The following is a 13,833-nucleotide window of genomic DNA, read 5'->3' on the forward strand; positions in this document are numbered from 1 at the left end:
GTAATTGTGTGCCATTTGTTTTTCTACTCAGGGTTTACAGTTTGATGGAATGTTTTCCCCACGATTTAATAAATATTTGTTTTATTTCACATGAATTAATTCAAAACTGGATAAGAGCAACATATTTTAATCAACTATTGTTGTGATGGACTAGAAAATAAATTTACTCCCTACGCAGTTTACTATGCATTTGAGTGGGATTTATCTTGCTTAACGTTGGCAAGCTAAACATAGAAAGCAATAATTAATAGGAAAGCCAAATATGTATACTGAATGAGGCACTTATTTATTTATATTTTTAATAAATTTATTTATTTATTTTTGGCTGCGTTGGGTCTTTGTTGCTGCGCGTGGGCTTTCTCTGGTTGCGGCGAGCGGGGACTACTCTTTGTTGCGGTGCGCGGGCTTCTCATTGCGGTGGCTTCTCTTGTTGTGGAGCACAGGCTCTGGGTGCGCGGGCTTCAGTAGTTGTGGCTTGTGGGCTCAGTAGTTGTGGCTCACGGGCTCTAGAGCACAGGCTCGGTAGTTGTGGCGCAGGGGCTTGGTTGCTCCGCGGCATGTGGGATCTTCCCGGACTAGGGCTCGAACCCATGTCCCCTGCATTGGCAGATGGGTTCTCAACCACTGCGCCACCAGGGAAGCCCGAGGCATTTATTTTTCTTGACTATGTCATAGCTCTTTAGTGTATAAAATTTTAATTACCCAATAATGTATACACCCAGCTATGTTCAGATAACACCCATTGAAGTAAAGTAGTGAAGAAGTTCTTAGGCTGTGTGAATTATGCGTTTATAAGTGGTACCAAATGTGTGTTTACCATGGTTTTATTTTCATTTGTTTTCAAAACTTGAAGTTTGCTTTTCTATGTGTAAATCACACAACCACATTATATTTATAGAAAGTGCTGGGAAGTGAACTGGAGATAAATAAGTATCTGGGTACCCTGTTACTCCTCTTCTCCTACCAGCCTCTTAAAAACCCCAAAGGTTTTTTAAACATCTTTGGCATGATGGTTTAAGACACATCCTGACAGAGAGGGTTAGGGGAAGGATGTTAGGGTCCCCCACGTGGCAATGCAGACTAGTGTGTGGCCAAGTTACTTTTGGCAGAACGTAGTGTTATATACAGTAGCTTTCCATGCAAGTACAAATTGCACATGCTCATATTTGTGTTGCAATCTGAATCACATAAATTAGACATACGAAGACAAGATTGAATCATCTTGTCAGTCCTTTGCAATACAAATCAGATTTTTGACTACGCAGTCCCAGTAAAATGGCAATTACACTGCAAGACGAGCATAGCATACATTACTTTTCAAACCATTCTATTGAGCACAATATGTGTAAAAGAAAGGTTTAATTCATTTGCTATGGTTGCTTTCTTTTAAGGGTTTATTTGTTCTCTGTCTGCGCAGAATGATGGGGTGTAACGGAAGCCGCAAACAGATAGAGTAATTTCCACGTCAGTGTGCTTTGGCTCTGCCTCCTCCCTCAGAGAATGGGCGGTTTATTCAGAGAACTCTGTTCTTAAATGATTGTGCAAAGCACACCTTACTCCATGTGGGACCTTAGTTCTTCAAGTTTGCTCTTTCTGTATTGTCTGTTTTTCTTAATAGTGAAGAATTCCTGGATGGAAACATAATTTCAGAGAAACATAGAGCTGGAGATAGGGAAGAACAATTTTGTAAATGGAGAATTTTCAAATGATTTGTATGTAACTTACAGAATTCCAAGGGGATTATTATGGGATATGAGTTATTAATGACCTTGAATTCCCTTTCTCCTATTTCTGTTAGCTGTTACATCACTGAACTCTCTTAATGGGTGCATTATAGACACTGTACTTTGACACCCTAGAGTGGAGATCCTGTTGTCTTTGTATTCCCAGGATCTTCCTGTAAGAGACACACTCTCATGGTTGAATGTGGTATGGAGGAAGTGTAACTTGGGCCAGAGTAGGTCATTGCTGGTTCCTAGTTCTCGGGAAAGTTTAAGTGGAAGTAGGAGATTGGACACTTGATTATAAATGTAGGGAGTAGGGGCAGGACTGACATTTGCTGAGTAACTAGTATGTGCCAGGTAGTGTGGTAGATACACTGTCTACATTCTCCTTTTCAGTGCACCGCACAGGGTTTTATGTTACCAGTTTAATAAATTCGGGAAAGGGAGTACATAAGGTGAAGCAACCTGCCCCAAGTTATATGACCCCACATGTTAAAGCTGGTGTTCATTCTGTCTGGCGTTCATGCCTGTATCTTTTTCGTGACCATCAGTACCACCTTTCTTATGGGAGTGGAACATACCATTCATTCATGTGAGGTCCCAATTCTGGGCATAAAAGCGTCCTTGGCGTTTCCATATCATCATTTGGATTGCCTGACGAGTAAAGGAGGGGGGTGGAACTTGGTGCCTGGGTTTTTGTCTCAAGGAAGGGAGGTAATGCTACAAAGTAGGTGTGTAATTATAAAATATGTCCAGGAAATAATCTACATTGAGGCTTTTTGTGCTTTTCTTTTTGCATTCATCAGATCTTTGCTATGATGTTCTTGTATTAATAAGTTTAATACAAATTGGGTTCCTTTTTTTCAGGATAATGCTTTCTCTATGGATTCTGCCTACCCTAGTTGAAGTGATTTCTATTAAAAGTGTGAAAATTCTGAAGTGGGATACAAAGAAGAATTATCACTCTTTAATCTTTATTCACGAGTCATGAAAATTTTATGTATTTCAGATGTAGATGTTATTTAGATTATAGAGCCCTATATACTCAAAATGGAAAATAAAGAGCTATCCTTTTCTATTTATTGTGAGAGGCATATCTAAAAATCACATATTCATATAGATGTAATTTCCTGACTACCTGTGGCCTGTATTTAAAAATACCTGAACATTAGTTTGCTTCTCTACAGAGAATGATGTGAGTGCCATGGAAATCCGTGTGTCTTTTCTGAGCAGTAAGATGTCTCATGCTGTACAGGTTCAGAAGAGATACTGTAGGTGTCACCTGTCACCTAGCAACAAGCTTACTGCTTTGTGTCTTTAGTGTCTCTTTTCATTTTAAGTCAAAATAGTTATGAAAATGTAGCGCTTAGATTTGCATTTATCTCCTGAAATATTTAGATTAACCTTCAAACATCTTTAGTTCCCAAGATAACTCACCACGACAGATGAAACAGAAATAACTTTCAACAAAAAAAGGCAACTTATATATCAGAAACCTTGATACAGAGTAAGGCCAACATGGATCCTGTTATGTAATATCTCAGACTGAAATGCACAGGCCTGCCTGTGAGTTCCCTAATCAGCTTTTAAAAGTTGTGGTAACTGAATTGAATAGGTATATTACACCTTTATTACTTGGCTTTTTTTAAAAATCAGCATTTGAAAACACAAGATCACAACGAATGAAGTAGTGATTTGTAAAGTTGAATCCAGAAGACGGAATTCCAAATGGGATTGCTCTACCGGCATCAGGATTCAGTTCTTTGAAACAGAGCAAACTAAATTACCTGTGGGCAGAGTGGTATGCCCTGACTAGTCAGATGTCTGTAAACACTTTTAAAATGTGTTTCTGTGTCTCTGCTTAAAGATACATAAAGGGATTATCAGAGGAACCAGCAACAAGAGTACTCATGGGTCCTGAAGTATTTTGAATGTGTTAAACACTAGCCTTTAAAGATTGAGAACATAATAGATCATTTAAGATGTGATGAAGAGCCAGCAGCCTGTTACTAGAGGGTAATGTAATGCCTGTACTCTGAGGTAGTTATTCCAAAGTAACTCCTTATTCATTAAGGAGGATAGCATCCACTTTCATTCTGGCCAAGGTCATTTCTGTTATCCAGGATACTCTCTTTGAATTCTTATGGAAGCTGGCTGACCAAGTGGAAATTTTAGGGAAGAAAACAAGAGTTAGAAAGTGAAGAATTTGGACAATCATTCTCTATTGCTTATAGCTACTGAAGAGAGAAACAGGTGTAAGTAGAATTTCTCCAGACTCTCCACTAAAAGAAAAACCAGTATTTACCAGTGGTTCCAGGTAGCAATATTTTTGTTTAAAAGTAAATCTAAAATTCTTTCTAAAATACAACATTTTATGCCTTTTGTTATTTCTCATGTTTTTCATATTGGAATAAGTGACTAACTAACCCTTTGCTTTTCTTCACCTGACAATTGAGAATAATTTTTGGAGCCAGGAAAGTGAGGACCAGAACACGTGTGATGAGTTTTTTGATGAGGACAGTGCCCTTTAAAACTTCGGTACTTAGGGAAGATTTACTGGATAATTTCACAAACCTATTTGGCAGAGTTAAGTAATCTTTTAATTAGGAAATTGATGAGATACTAACTGTTATTGGAAATGTGCCAGTTTCCTATTTTATATCATGGTTTGGTTTTGATGGGGATTTGGGGAACAACCCAAATGTCCCTTAGCATGAATAAAATTGGAGCTTCATCTATTCTATCTTGTGGTCTTAATCTGGGGAAATTCTGTAGTTTTCCTGTTTAATATCTGTCCATTGATTAAAGAGTGATGATTCTTACGTGTGCTTACGTATATGTTAGTGCAGACTGTTGTATAGACATTACTTCAGTTAGGGTATATGGGGTAGGTAAAACAGGTATTATCCTTACTTCTGTGGAGAAGGAAGTTGGGCCTCAGAGAGGTTGATTGAGGTTTTTAAGGTCACACAGCCAGTAGATGACAGAGGTGAAACTAGGGACAGGTCTTCTCAATCCTAAACTGTGTCTTCGTCTTCTGTGGGGTGGGTGCTACAGAGCAAAAGATGACCTTGAGTGCTCTTTGAACAGCTTCAATTGAATGGAAAACAGAAGTTAGCATTGTACCAAGCTGTCCCCAGGTTTCAAACATACTGAGGTGTACATTTAAATTAAAGGTAGTTACAGAGATATACTACAAAGAGCCGTCCACTAACAGTTGGGACTAACTCAGGGGTTTTAAAAGGACCCCACCATTATCTGACTTGTTACCTTGCATAGGAAATTAACCTCTGATCGTCATTGTCAAGTGGATCTTAAAATGTTCATGTGCTCAACTCACAGAAGTGCTTTCAGAACAAATATTATCATTAGGATACTTGGTAAATCCTCAAATGCTGTAAAAATGTGTGATGTTGTGTTATGTATAGTTCACAAAATTTAATGTTTATTGTGGTCTGTAGCTTAATTGCATCAAAAAAATACAAATTATATAATTAAGGCCCTAGTTACTTGGTTAAGAAATATCCACACAATTGATATGAAGGGGAGTTTATTTTTCTTTTGTTTCTTATCATTAGCTTCTCTTATTCATTTGACAAACCTTTATTTTATCTCCTAAAGTTTGCTGGGCAATGGGCTGTATATTGGGCAATAGATGGTAGTAGAACTAGGTTAGCAGGTACAGCTTCTTGTGGGAATATAAATTGATGTAGTCTGTATAACAAGCAATTTGGGTAATATATTTTGAAAGAGTGAAAAAAGTTCATATTATTATGATCCAGTAACTATACTTATATAACTATATTCTAAGGCAATAATTAAAGGTGCAGATAGGGCAGCTAAGTACAGTGGTGTAGGATGTGGATGCTTGGCTGAGGGGTGAGTGGTGGAAATTTACACTAGGCTTCCCTGGCCAGGCCCCACCTCCTGATTAGAGTCTGTCTGTGTCTTCCCAGAGAGGGCGTCCTTTCTAGTTGTCCAAAGGCATCCTCCAGGCTAGCAGAGGTCCTTGTGTCCAAGATTTACGTAGAAGGATGTGTGTTATCAGTAATAGTAAAAAATCATAAACTAGTAGACAAAAATGAGGGAGTAAATAATACTGTATCCCTACAATGGAGTATTATGTATTTAGGGAGAAGCATTCATAAGTTGAATGTCATGTAAAAATTCTCATGGTTTATTAAAGTGTGAAAAAAAATTATAGAACCGGAATGTAAGATTGAAACCAGTTTTGAAGTACCTGGTACATTCTGCTGAGAAGTGGGAACTGATGGATTGAGATATATTTTGAAGAATAGAAAGGACAAGACGTATTTTGATAAGAACATGGTGTTTTAGATGACTTTTTAGTTCTTTCAAGGGGTACCCTATTATGGTTTCATAACGTAAAATAGAGGAATTATCCTCTGAATTTCAAGAGAATATTTCACCACTGTCATATTAAAATATTGCATTTATGTTCCATTGCTTAGTGGCATTTCTAGTAGTGGTGAAAGCTGTACTATATATTAGGGGATGTGTTTTGAGTCATAAGAGACATATCTATATCAGTATAGACATAGAGGGAGAGATGGAAGGAGGGAGGGATGGAGGGAGGGAGAGTCATTGACTGACTGATCAATCGATTGGGTTAAAACTGGAATAAAATGAAAGACCACTTCATCTTACAGGCCAAGCCCATGGAACACGTACATTCTGGTACATTTCATTTAAGGCTTTATGAGTGAGTGAACTCTTTTTTCTGTTCAAATGTATGGAAACACGTACAAAGGAGACCTGGCTGGATACTGCCTGTGTAGACATTGGCACAGAATGGGCGCTGCTAAGGACTCCAAGGCGTGTCCCCTCTCGAGTGTAATTCCAAGTGAAAAAAAAAAAAAAAAAAAGTCAACTGTGCCTAATAAGCTGGCTTAACTGAATGCCAAAGAAAATTCGCCTCATGAAATGGAAATTCTGAAGCAAGTTACATAATACTGAGAGAGACTAAATAGGAGGACTTTTAAGATCTATCCAAATGGGGCAAATGGTGTATTGTAATCAGAACTCTCCAATCCAGCAATATCTAATTCTATTTGGTGAGATCCAAATGGTGTTGGGGGTTTGGAAGCTTTTAGAAATCACATAAATATTTACTTGGTATTTGTTTAATTTTTAAGGAGTGACATAGATCAGTTTTTAAAAAGTTACTTGGGTATTGGCTAACATGGAATCACCCAAGAGTATTCATGTTAGTTGTTCTGCACATTTGTATCAGCTGTAAAGAGGGAAAACAGCATTCCTTTAAGAATCTCTTAGTTGCTAAGAATAATAGAGCCAACTGCTCCAGCCGGAACATTTGTGACTTCTCTTTCTTATATTAAATTTACTTCTAAAGCAGTTTCTGCTGTTTTCTCCCCAGCCTTCTCTCCCTGTTGCATGCCTTTCTTTTTCTCCCCTCCCTGCCTTATCTTTATACAGATTTTCATATCTTGTGCCCAGGATCTGTCATAGTGTCATAGCTGGAGTTTCTGTCTCTGTTTCTTCATTTCTCCATTCTGCCCTTTACATGGCTGCTAAAGAGGAAGCAAAAACCAAAACTGTTCATCAGCTATTATTGTTATTGTGTCACTCCACTAATCAAGAGCTTCAAAAATTGCAGAATTAAGGTTTTCTTTTTCTTTCCTCCAGTGGAAGAATGTTACCAACATGTGGAACTTTTTTCTCATTTTTTAAAATTGAAGTATAGTTGATGTACAATATTAGATAAGTTACAGGTGTACAATATAGTGATTCACAATTTTCAAAGGTTACAGTCCATTTATAGTTATAACATACTGGCTATACTCCCTGCGTTCTACAACATATCCTTGTAGCTTATTTTATACATAATAGTTTGTACCTCTTACTCCCCTACTCCTACGTTGCCTCTCCCCACTTCCCTCTCCCCACTGGTAACCACTAGTTTGTTCTCTTTATCTGCGAGTCTGCTTCTTTTTTGTTATCTTCACTAGGTTGTTGTATTATTTAGATTCCACATGTAAGTGATATCATACAGTCTTTCCCTGTCTGATTTATTTCACTTAGCATAATAGCCTCCAAGTCCATCCATGTTGTTACAAATGACAAAATTCCATTCTTTATGGCTGGGTAGTATTCCACTGTATATGTATACCACATCTTCTTTATCCATTCATCTGTTGTTGGACACTTAGTTTGCTTCCATATCTTAGCAATTGTAAATAGTGCTGCTATGAACATTGGGGTTCATGTATCTTTTTGAATTAGTGTTTTTCTTTATTTTTCAGATATATATCCAGGAGTGGAATTACTGGGTCATATGATAGTTCTATTTTTAGTTTTTTGGGGAACCTCCATGTTGTTTTCCACGGTGGCTGCACCAATTGACATTCCCACCAACAGTGTATGAGGGTTCCCTTTTCTCCACATCCTTGCCAACATTTGTTATTTGTGTTCTTTTTGGTGATAGTCATTCTGACAGGTGTGAGGTGATATTTCATTGTGGTTTTGATTTGCATTTCCCTGGCAATTAGCGATGTTGAGCATCTTTTCATGTGCCTGTTGGCCATCTGCATGTCCTCTTAGGAAAAATGTCTATTCAGATCTTCTGCCCATTTTTTAATTGGGTTATTTTTTGATGTTGAGTTGTATGAGCTGTTTATATATTTTGGATATTAACCCCTTATTGGTTCTAATTATTTGTTTTTGTGTGTGTGTGCTTTTCTTGCAGGATCAATGTGACTCTGGAAACAAATGGATGAATGAATATCCATATGAAGAGGAAAACAATAAAGGTTGGTTAGTCAAACTGTATAATTGCAGTGGCAGTCCTATTTTGAACATTAATTTTGGGCAGTTATTCTCATTAGAGCACTTCTTTGTCTGTGAGACAGAGGTCAAAGGTTAGAGACATCTATCTATAAAGTGTAATTTTTGTTTTTAAACCCTTAAATATAAAAAAAAATTATAAAGAGGCAACCCTTCTTTGTGCAAGTCTAGCTGTCGTCAGTTTCCGGAACCGAAGCTGGTTTAAGAATCAACTTTCAGATGATAATTAAAAAATGGGAAACCACTTGATACAACTGATCACTGGCACACACACAAAAAAAGCCAGATTTTGTTTAATATATATCAATTCCTACCACAAGCATAATCCTAATCCTAGTGCTGTATGGCATATGATTGCTGTCAAATGCTGTCCTCTTTGCACCTGCAGTCTTGGCTTTCATCAAGGGCATAGGATGATTATGAAAGGCTTTTAACTTTGGTTTTTCACAGGAAAGTACTGGTGTAAATTAGAGGGTAAAAAAAATCCTGGGAATTTCAACAGTAATCAAGTGCTGGTTATCACTTTGTAGTATTTATTTGAACTTTTTGTGTACTTCATACTGGTCATAATATAAACATAAATTAATACTAAGAAAATGACAATATGTTAAACCATCTCTATTTCATAAAGCCTAGTACAGAGGCATGTGCCTCATAACTCTTTATATAGCTGTACAACACATACAGTTTCATATTTTCCTTCCCCCATTGCTCCTTTTATCTTCAAATAAATGTACATCATGTCTTTTTCTGCCAGCCCACCTTCACAGATACTTACAAATGATTTTCCATATTATATCTTTCACTTGAAATTGCCTTCTTCCAATTCCGCATCCATTCATGATAAAAAGTCTTAACAAGTTAGGCCTAGAAGGAACATATCTCAGCATAATAAAGGCCATATGTGACAAGCCCACAGCTAATATACTCATTGGTGAAAGTATGAAAGCTTTTCCTCTGAGATCGAGAACAAGACAAGAGTGTCCACTCTCATCACTTCTTTTCAGCATAGTACTGGAAGTCCTAGCTAGAGCAATCATGTAAGAAAAAGAAAAGTTATCAGAATTGCAGAGGAAGATGTAAAATTGTCTTTATTTGCAGATGGCATGATTTTATATATAGAAAATTTTAAAGACTCAACCCAAAAAACTGATAGATATGATTAATGAATTCAGTAAAGTTGCAAGATACAAAATCAACATAACAAAAATCAGTAGCATTTCTATATGCTAACAACAAAGTTTCTGAAAAAGGAATAAATTGATTCAATTTACAATAGCATCAAACACAGTAAAATACTTAGGAATAAATTTAAGGGGATGAAAAGGAATAAATTTTAGGAGATCTCTATGCTGAAAACTACAGGACATTGATGAAAGAAATTGAAGAAAACACAAATAAATGGAGAGGTACCTCATGTTCATGGATTGGAAGAATTAATACTGTTACAATGTTAATATGACTGAAAGCCATCTATAGATTCAGTGCAATCCATATCAAGATTCCAATTATGTATTTTACAGAAGTAGGAAAAAACATTTCTAAAATTTATATGGAACCACAAACGACCTTGAATAGCCAAAGAAATCCTGAGGAACAAAAAACAGGAGATGTCACATCACACTTTCTGATTTCAAGCTATACTATAAAGTTATAGTCATCAAAACAGTATGGTACTGGTAGAAAAAAAGCCAACAAATAGACCAATGGAACAGAATCGAGAGCCCAGAAATAAACCCAAACATATATGGTCAACTAATATTTGACAAGGGAGCCAAGAATACTCAATGGAGAAAAGACAGTCTCTTCAGTAAATCGTACCAGGATAATTGGATATACATGTATGAAAGAATGAAATTGGACCCATATCTTACACCACTTACAAAACTTAAGTCAACATAGATTAAAGACTTAAATGTAAGACCTGATACCATGAAACTCCTACAAGGAAGTACAGGAACAAAGCTTCTTGACATAGGTCTTGGTAATGATGTTTCGGATATGACACCTAAAGTACAAGCAACAAAATAAAAAATAAACAAGTGGGACTAACTACATCAAGTTAAAAAGTTTCTTCACAGCAAAGGAAACCATCAACAAAATGAAAAGACAACCTACAGAATGGGAAAAAAATATTTGCAAACTGTGTATCTGATAAGGGGTTAATATCCCCAAATAGAAGGTGCTCGTACTACTCAATAGCAAAACCCCCCAAATAACTGAATAAAATAATGGTCCTAAGTCTGAATAGACATTTCTCCAAAGAAGATATCTGAAAGGCCAGGAACATAAAAAGATGCTCAATATCACTAGTCATCAGAGAAATGACATACTACCTCACGCTTGTTAGAATGGCCACAATTAAAAAGATAAGAGATAATGCTGACATGGATGTGGAGAAAAGGCAATCCTTGCACACTGGTTGGTGGGATTGTAAATTGGTGCAGCCACTATGGAAAACGTTATGGAAGATCCTCAAAAAATTAAAAACAGAACTACCATATGATCTAGCAGTTCCACTTCTGGGAGTATATCCAAAGGTAATCAAAACACTAACTTGAAGAGATACCTGTACCCCCATGATCGTTGCAGCATTATTTGTAGTAGCCAAGACATGGAAACAACCTGTCTGTCAAGAGATGAAAAGATAAATAAGATGTGGTATATATACACAGTGGAGTATTATTCAGTCATAAAAAATGAGGAACTCCTACCATTTGTGACAACGTGGATGGACCTTGAAGGCATTATACTAAGTGAAATAAAGACAAAGGCAAATACTGTATGATTTTACATGTATGTGGACTCTCCAAAAAAAAAAAAAAAGCCTTCCTTTTTTCCTTGCTAAAATTTCTCCTTCGTAGTATTTGTTTCTGGAAAATTTTTAGCCCTCTGGAGGGAGTTTTGATTCAGAGATGATAATAAGGTAGATTTTTGGGTAATGTTCTTTTTTATGATCTCAGTATTACCTATATGGGTGCATTTACTTTGTGAGAATTAATTGTACTGTGTACTTACTTGTATGTGGATTAGAGGTGTGCTAGTAAACTGGCTCTAGGGCATGGGGTGGGGAGGCCTGATCTGTAATATTTGTCAATTCCCATGGTGTAAATATTCCCACTACAGCTGGTTTCAATGGTTTAACAAAGAGCTTGCAAGATTCCTTAAAATTTAACAATTGGCTCTCATGAGCTGGAGGTGAGCTAGCTCCAGCAAACCACTGATAATTTCATGTATAATGTAACATTAAACAATTTTCTATACTCCTTAAGACAAATAGGGCAAATGTAGTAAATTCAAATTTTCCTGACTCATCGCTGTGTAAACATGGAAACCTTCACTCATTATCATGCAGAAAGCACTTATCCCTTTTCTTATGTATGATGTTGATCTTATATTTATGTTTTTGTTCAGTTGTAATTAAATTTTTACGTTTGAATGGATCAGTGTCAGCTTTGTAAGTTATACATTTTGACAGTGTCATTGCTCTGTAACTAATTTTATGACAACTGAAGATTATCGCAAAGAGAATCTTTGTGTTAATACTTACCCTGAGGATAGACTGAAAATATTATCTTGATTAAGTATAATACATTATGTGTGATTCATTCTAAATGATCGTGCCTCATAGCTCATAATTCATGAGTTCAGAAGTCTTTATAGAGGAAGGAGCAGTGAGTATTTCACTTAATGTGTTTGTCCCAATGAATTATGTTTTTCTTCTTGCTGTTCCTTATATTTCTCAATCTGTGTTTTCAGTTATAGGTGCCTTAGAACAAAGAGTACATTGATGCTTGTTTTTTAACCTGCTTGAATCAGGTGGTGTTAGTTTTAATAAGGTCTGATTCAGAGAGAAAATTGCAGTTTGGAAATTTATCTTTTCTATATTTCACGTATATTCCCAAGGTCAGTTTTAAGATGACGTTTTTAAAATGTCAGCAGTGAGTGCAACATTGCCACTGTCTACATAATTGAAAAGGGATTTGAATATGGCTCTTAAAACTATTTTGTACATTTCCAGTTTGCCAGTGGTGATAAAATCTTGCCAAGAGCCACAGAATATCGTGCTATGCCTTCCTGCTTATGTTCAAATATTTAAACAGCCTAAATAGCATTAGTAAAATTTCTTTTGTGGCCATATCAATAGTCTTATTTTCAGGTGCTGTCTTCACCTCTTTCAACCAATCAATCAATTAATAATATAAAAATACAATATATAAATATATATATATTATATATATATATTATATACATATATATATATGTGTGTGTGTGTGTATATTCACATTAAGTTCTTTACTCAGTTTTTAAGTTCTTTCTTTTACTCCATTTCATTGCACTTGAATTTGTCACTTTACCATTTGCCATTAGATAACATTAAATAAATTCTAAAAAGATCCCAGTTATCCATTATTTTCTATTCGCATATATCAGCATAAAACCTTGTCTATGTGCTCTTTAACATATTTTAGCAGTTGCTCTCATTGTGAATGTGTGTGGACCTGACTCCACAAACCTGGCTTTGCTCCATTGTTTTCCAGCCATTTCAGTGTGTTTCCCAAGTGCTCTCAACAGCTGGTTTAGAGCAGGTGTCCAAAACATATGCATGCGTATACATTAGTCCAGCTTATCAGAGTTCATGTTCAAACTTTTGCTCTGTGACTACCTCTGATGAACAGCTGCTTAAACCATTCAGCGTTAACAGTGGGTAAGTTTTCCTTTTTGGATTTGGAAAGCAAGAGGACAATAGCAGGCCTTTCTGGGAGAGCTTTAATTCCTTACAGAAAAAAGCTTGCTTCGTAGCGATGGGCATATATAGGGTGGTTACTTTAAATTTCTTTTTCATGAAGTTTCAAGGCTCTTTCTTCACACAAGGTAGAAAGACTAATAGCAACAATCCAGCCTTTCTTTCATTTTGAGCTAAGTAGTTACAGTTGTTGAGAAAGCCCCAGTTGATGTAAGTGAAATATATTGTCAGCGCTAGGCCACTGTACATTTATGTAGAGTAGCTGCCTGGGCAGTAAACATGGAATCACAAAAAGTCAAGTCTTGGCTCTGCAGTTCTCTGCCTGTATGATCTTGGACCAGTGACTTCTTTCTGAATTTTAATTTTCTCAAGTGCCAAGTGGAACTAATAACACCTGTCCTACCTATTTCAAGAGTTGTTATGGGGTGAAAGAAAATATGACATATTTATGAAAGTAATTCAGAGCCGTAGAGTTCTAAATGTATGGGTCCTGCTTGCTACTATTATTTATACAGCATAAGACAGAGATTCATGACT

General features: G+C 36.4%; 1 protein-coding gene across 4 annotated transcripts in view; it reads left to right on the top strand.

Annotated features, from left to right (window-relative positions):
- The window catches only part of KLF12 (KLF transcription factor 12), a 478,511-nt gene that overhangs the window by 133,408 nt on the left and 331,270 nt on the right, over positions 1-13,833 (top strand). For all 4 annotated transcript variants that reach the window (XM_057532951.1, XM_007186207.3, XM_007186206.3 and 1 more), the window contains exon 2: positions 8,452-8,515. In XM_057532951.1, coding sequence (XP_057388934.1) covers positions 8,483-8,515 — 33 coding nt within the window. In that variant the 5' untranslated portion in view covers positions 8,452-8,482. The remainder of the gene's footprint in view (positions 1-8,451; positions 8,516-13,833) is intronic.

Source organism: Balaenoptera acutorostrata, chromosome 18, assembly GCF_949987535.1.
Source record: "Balaenoptera acutorostrata chromosome 18, mBalAcu1.1, whole genome shotgun sequence".
NCBI classification, from domain to species: Eukaryota; Metazoa; Chordata; class Mammalia; order Artiodactyla; family Balaenopteridae; genus Balaenoptera; species Balaenoptera acutorostrata.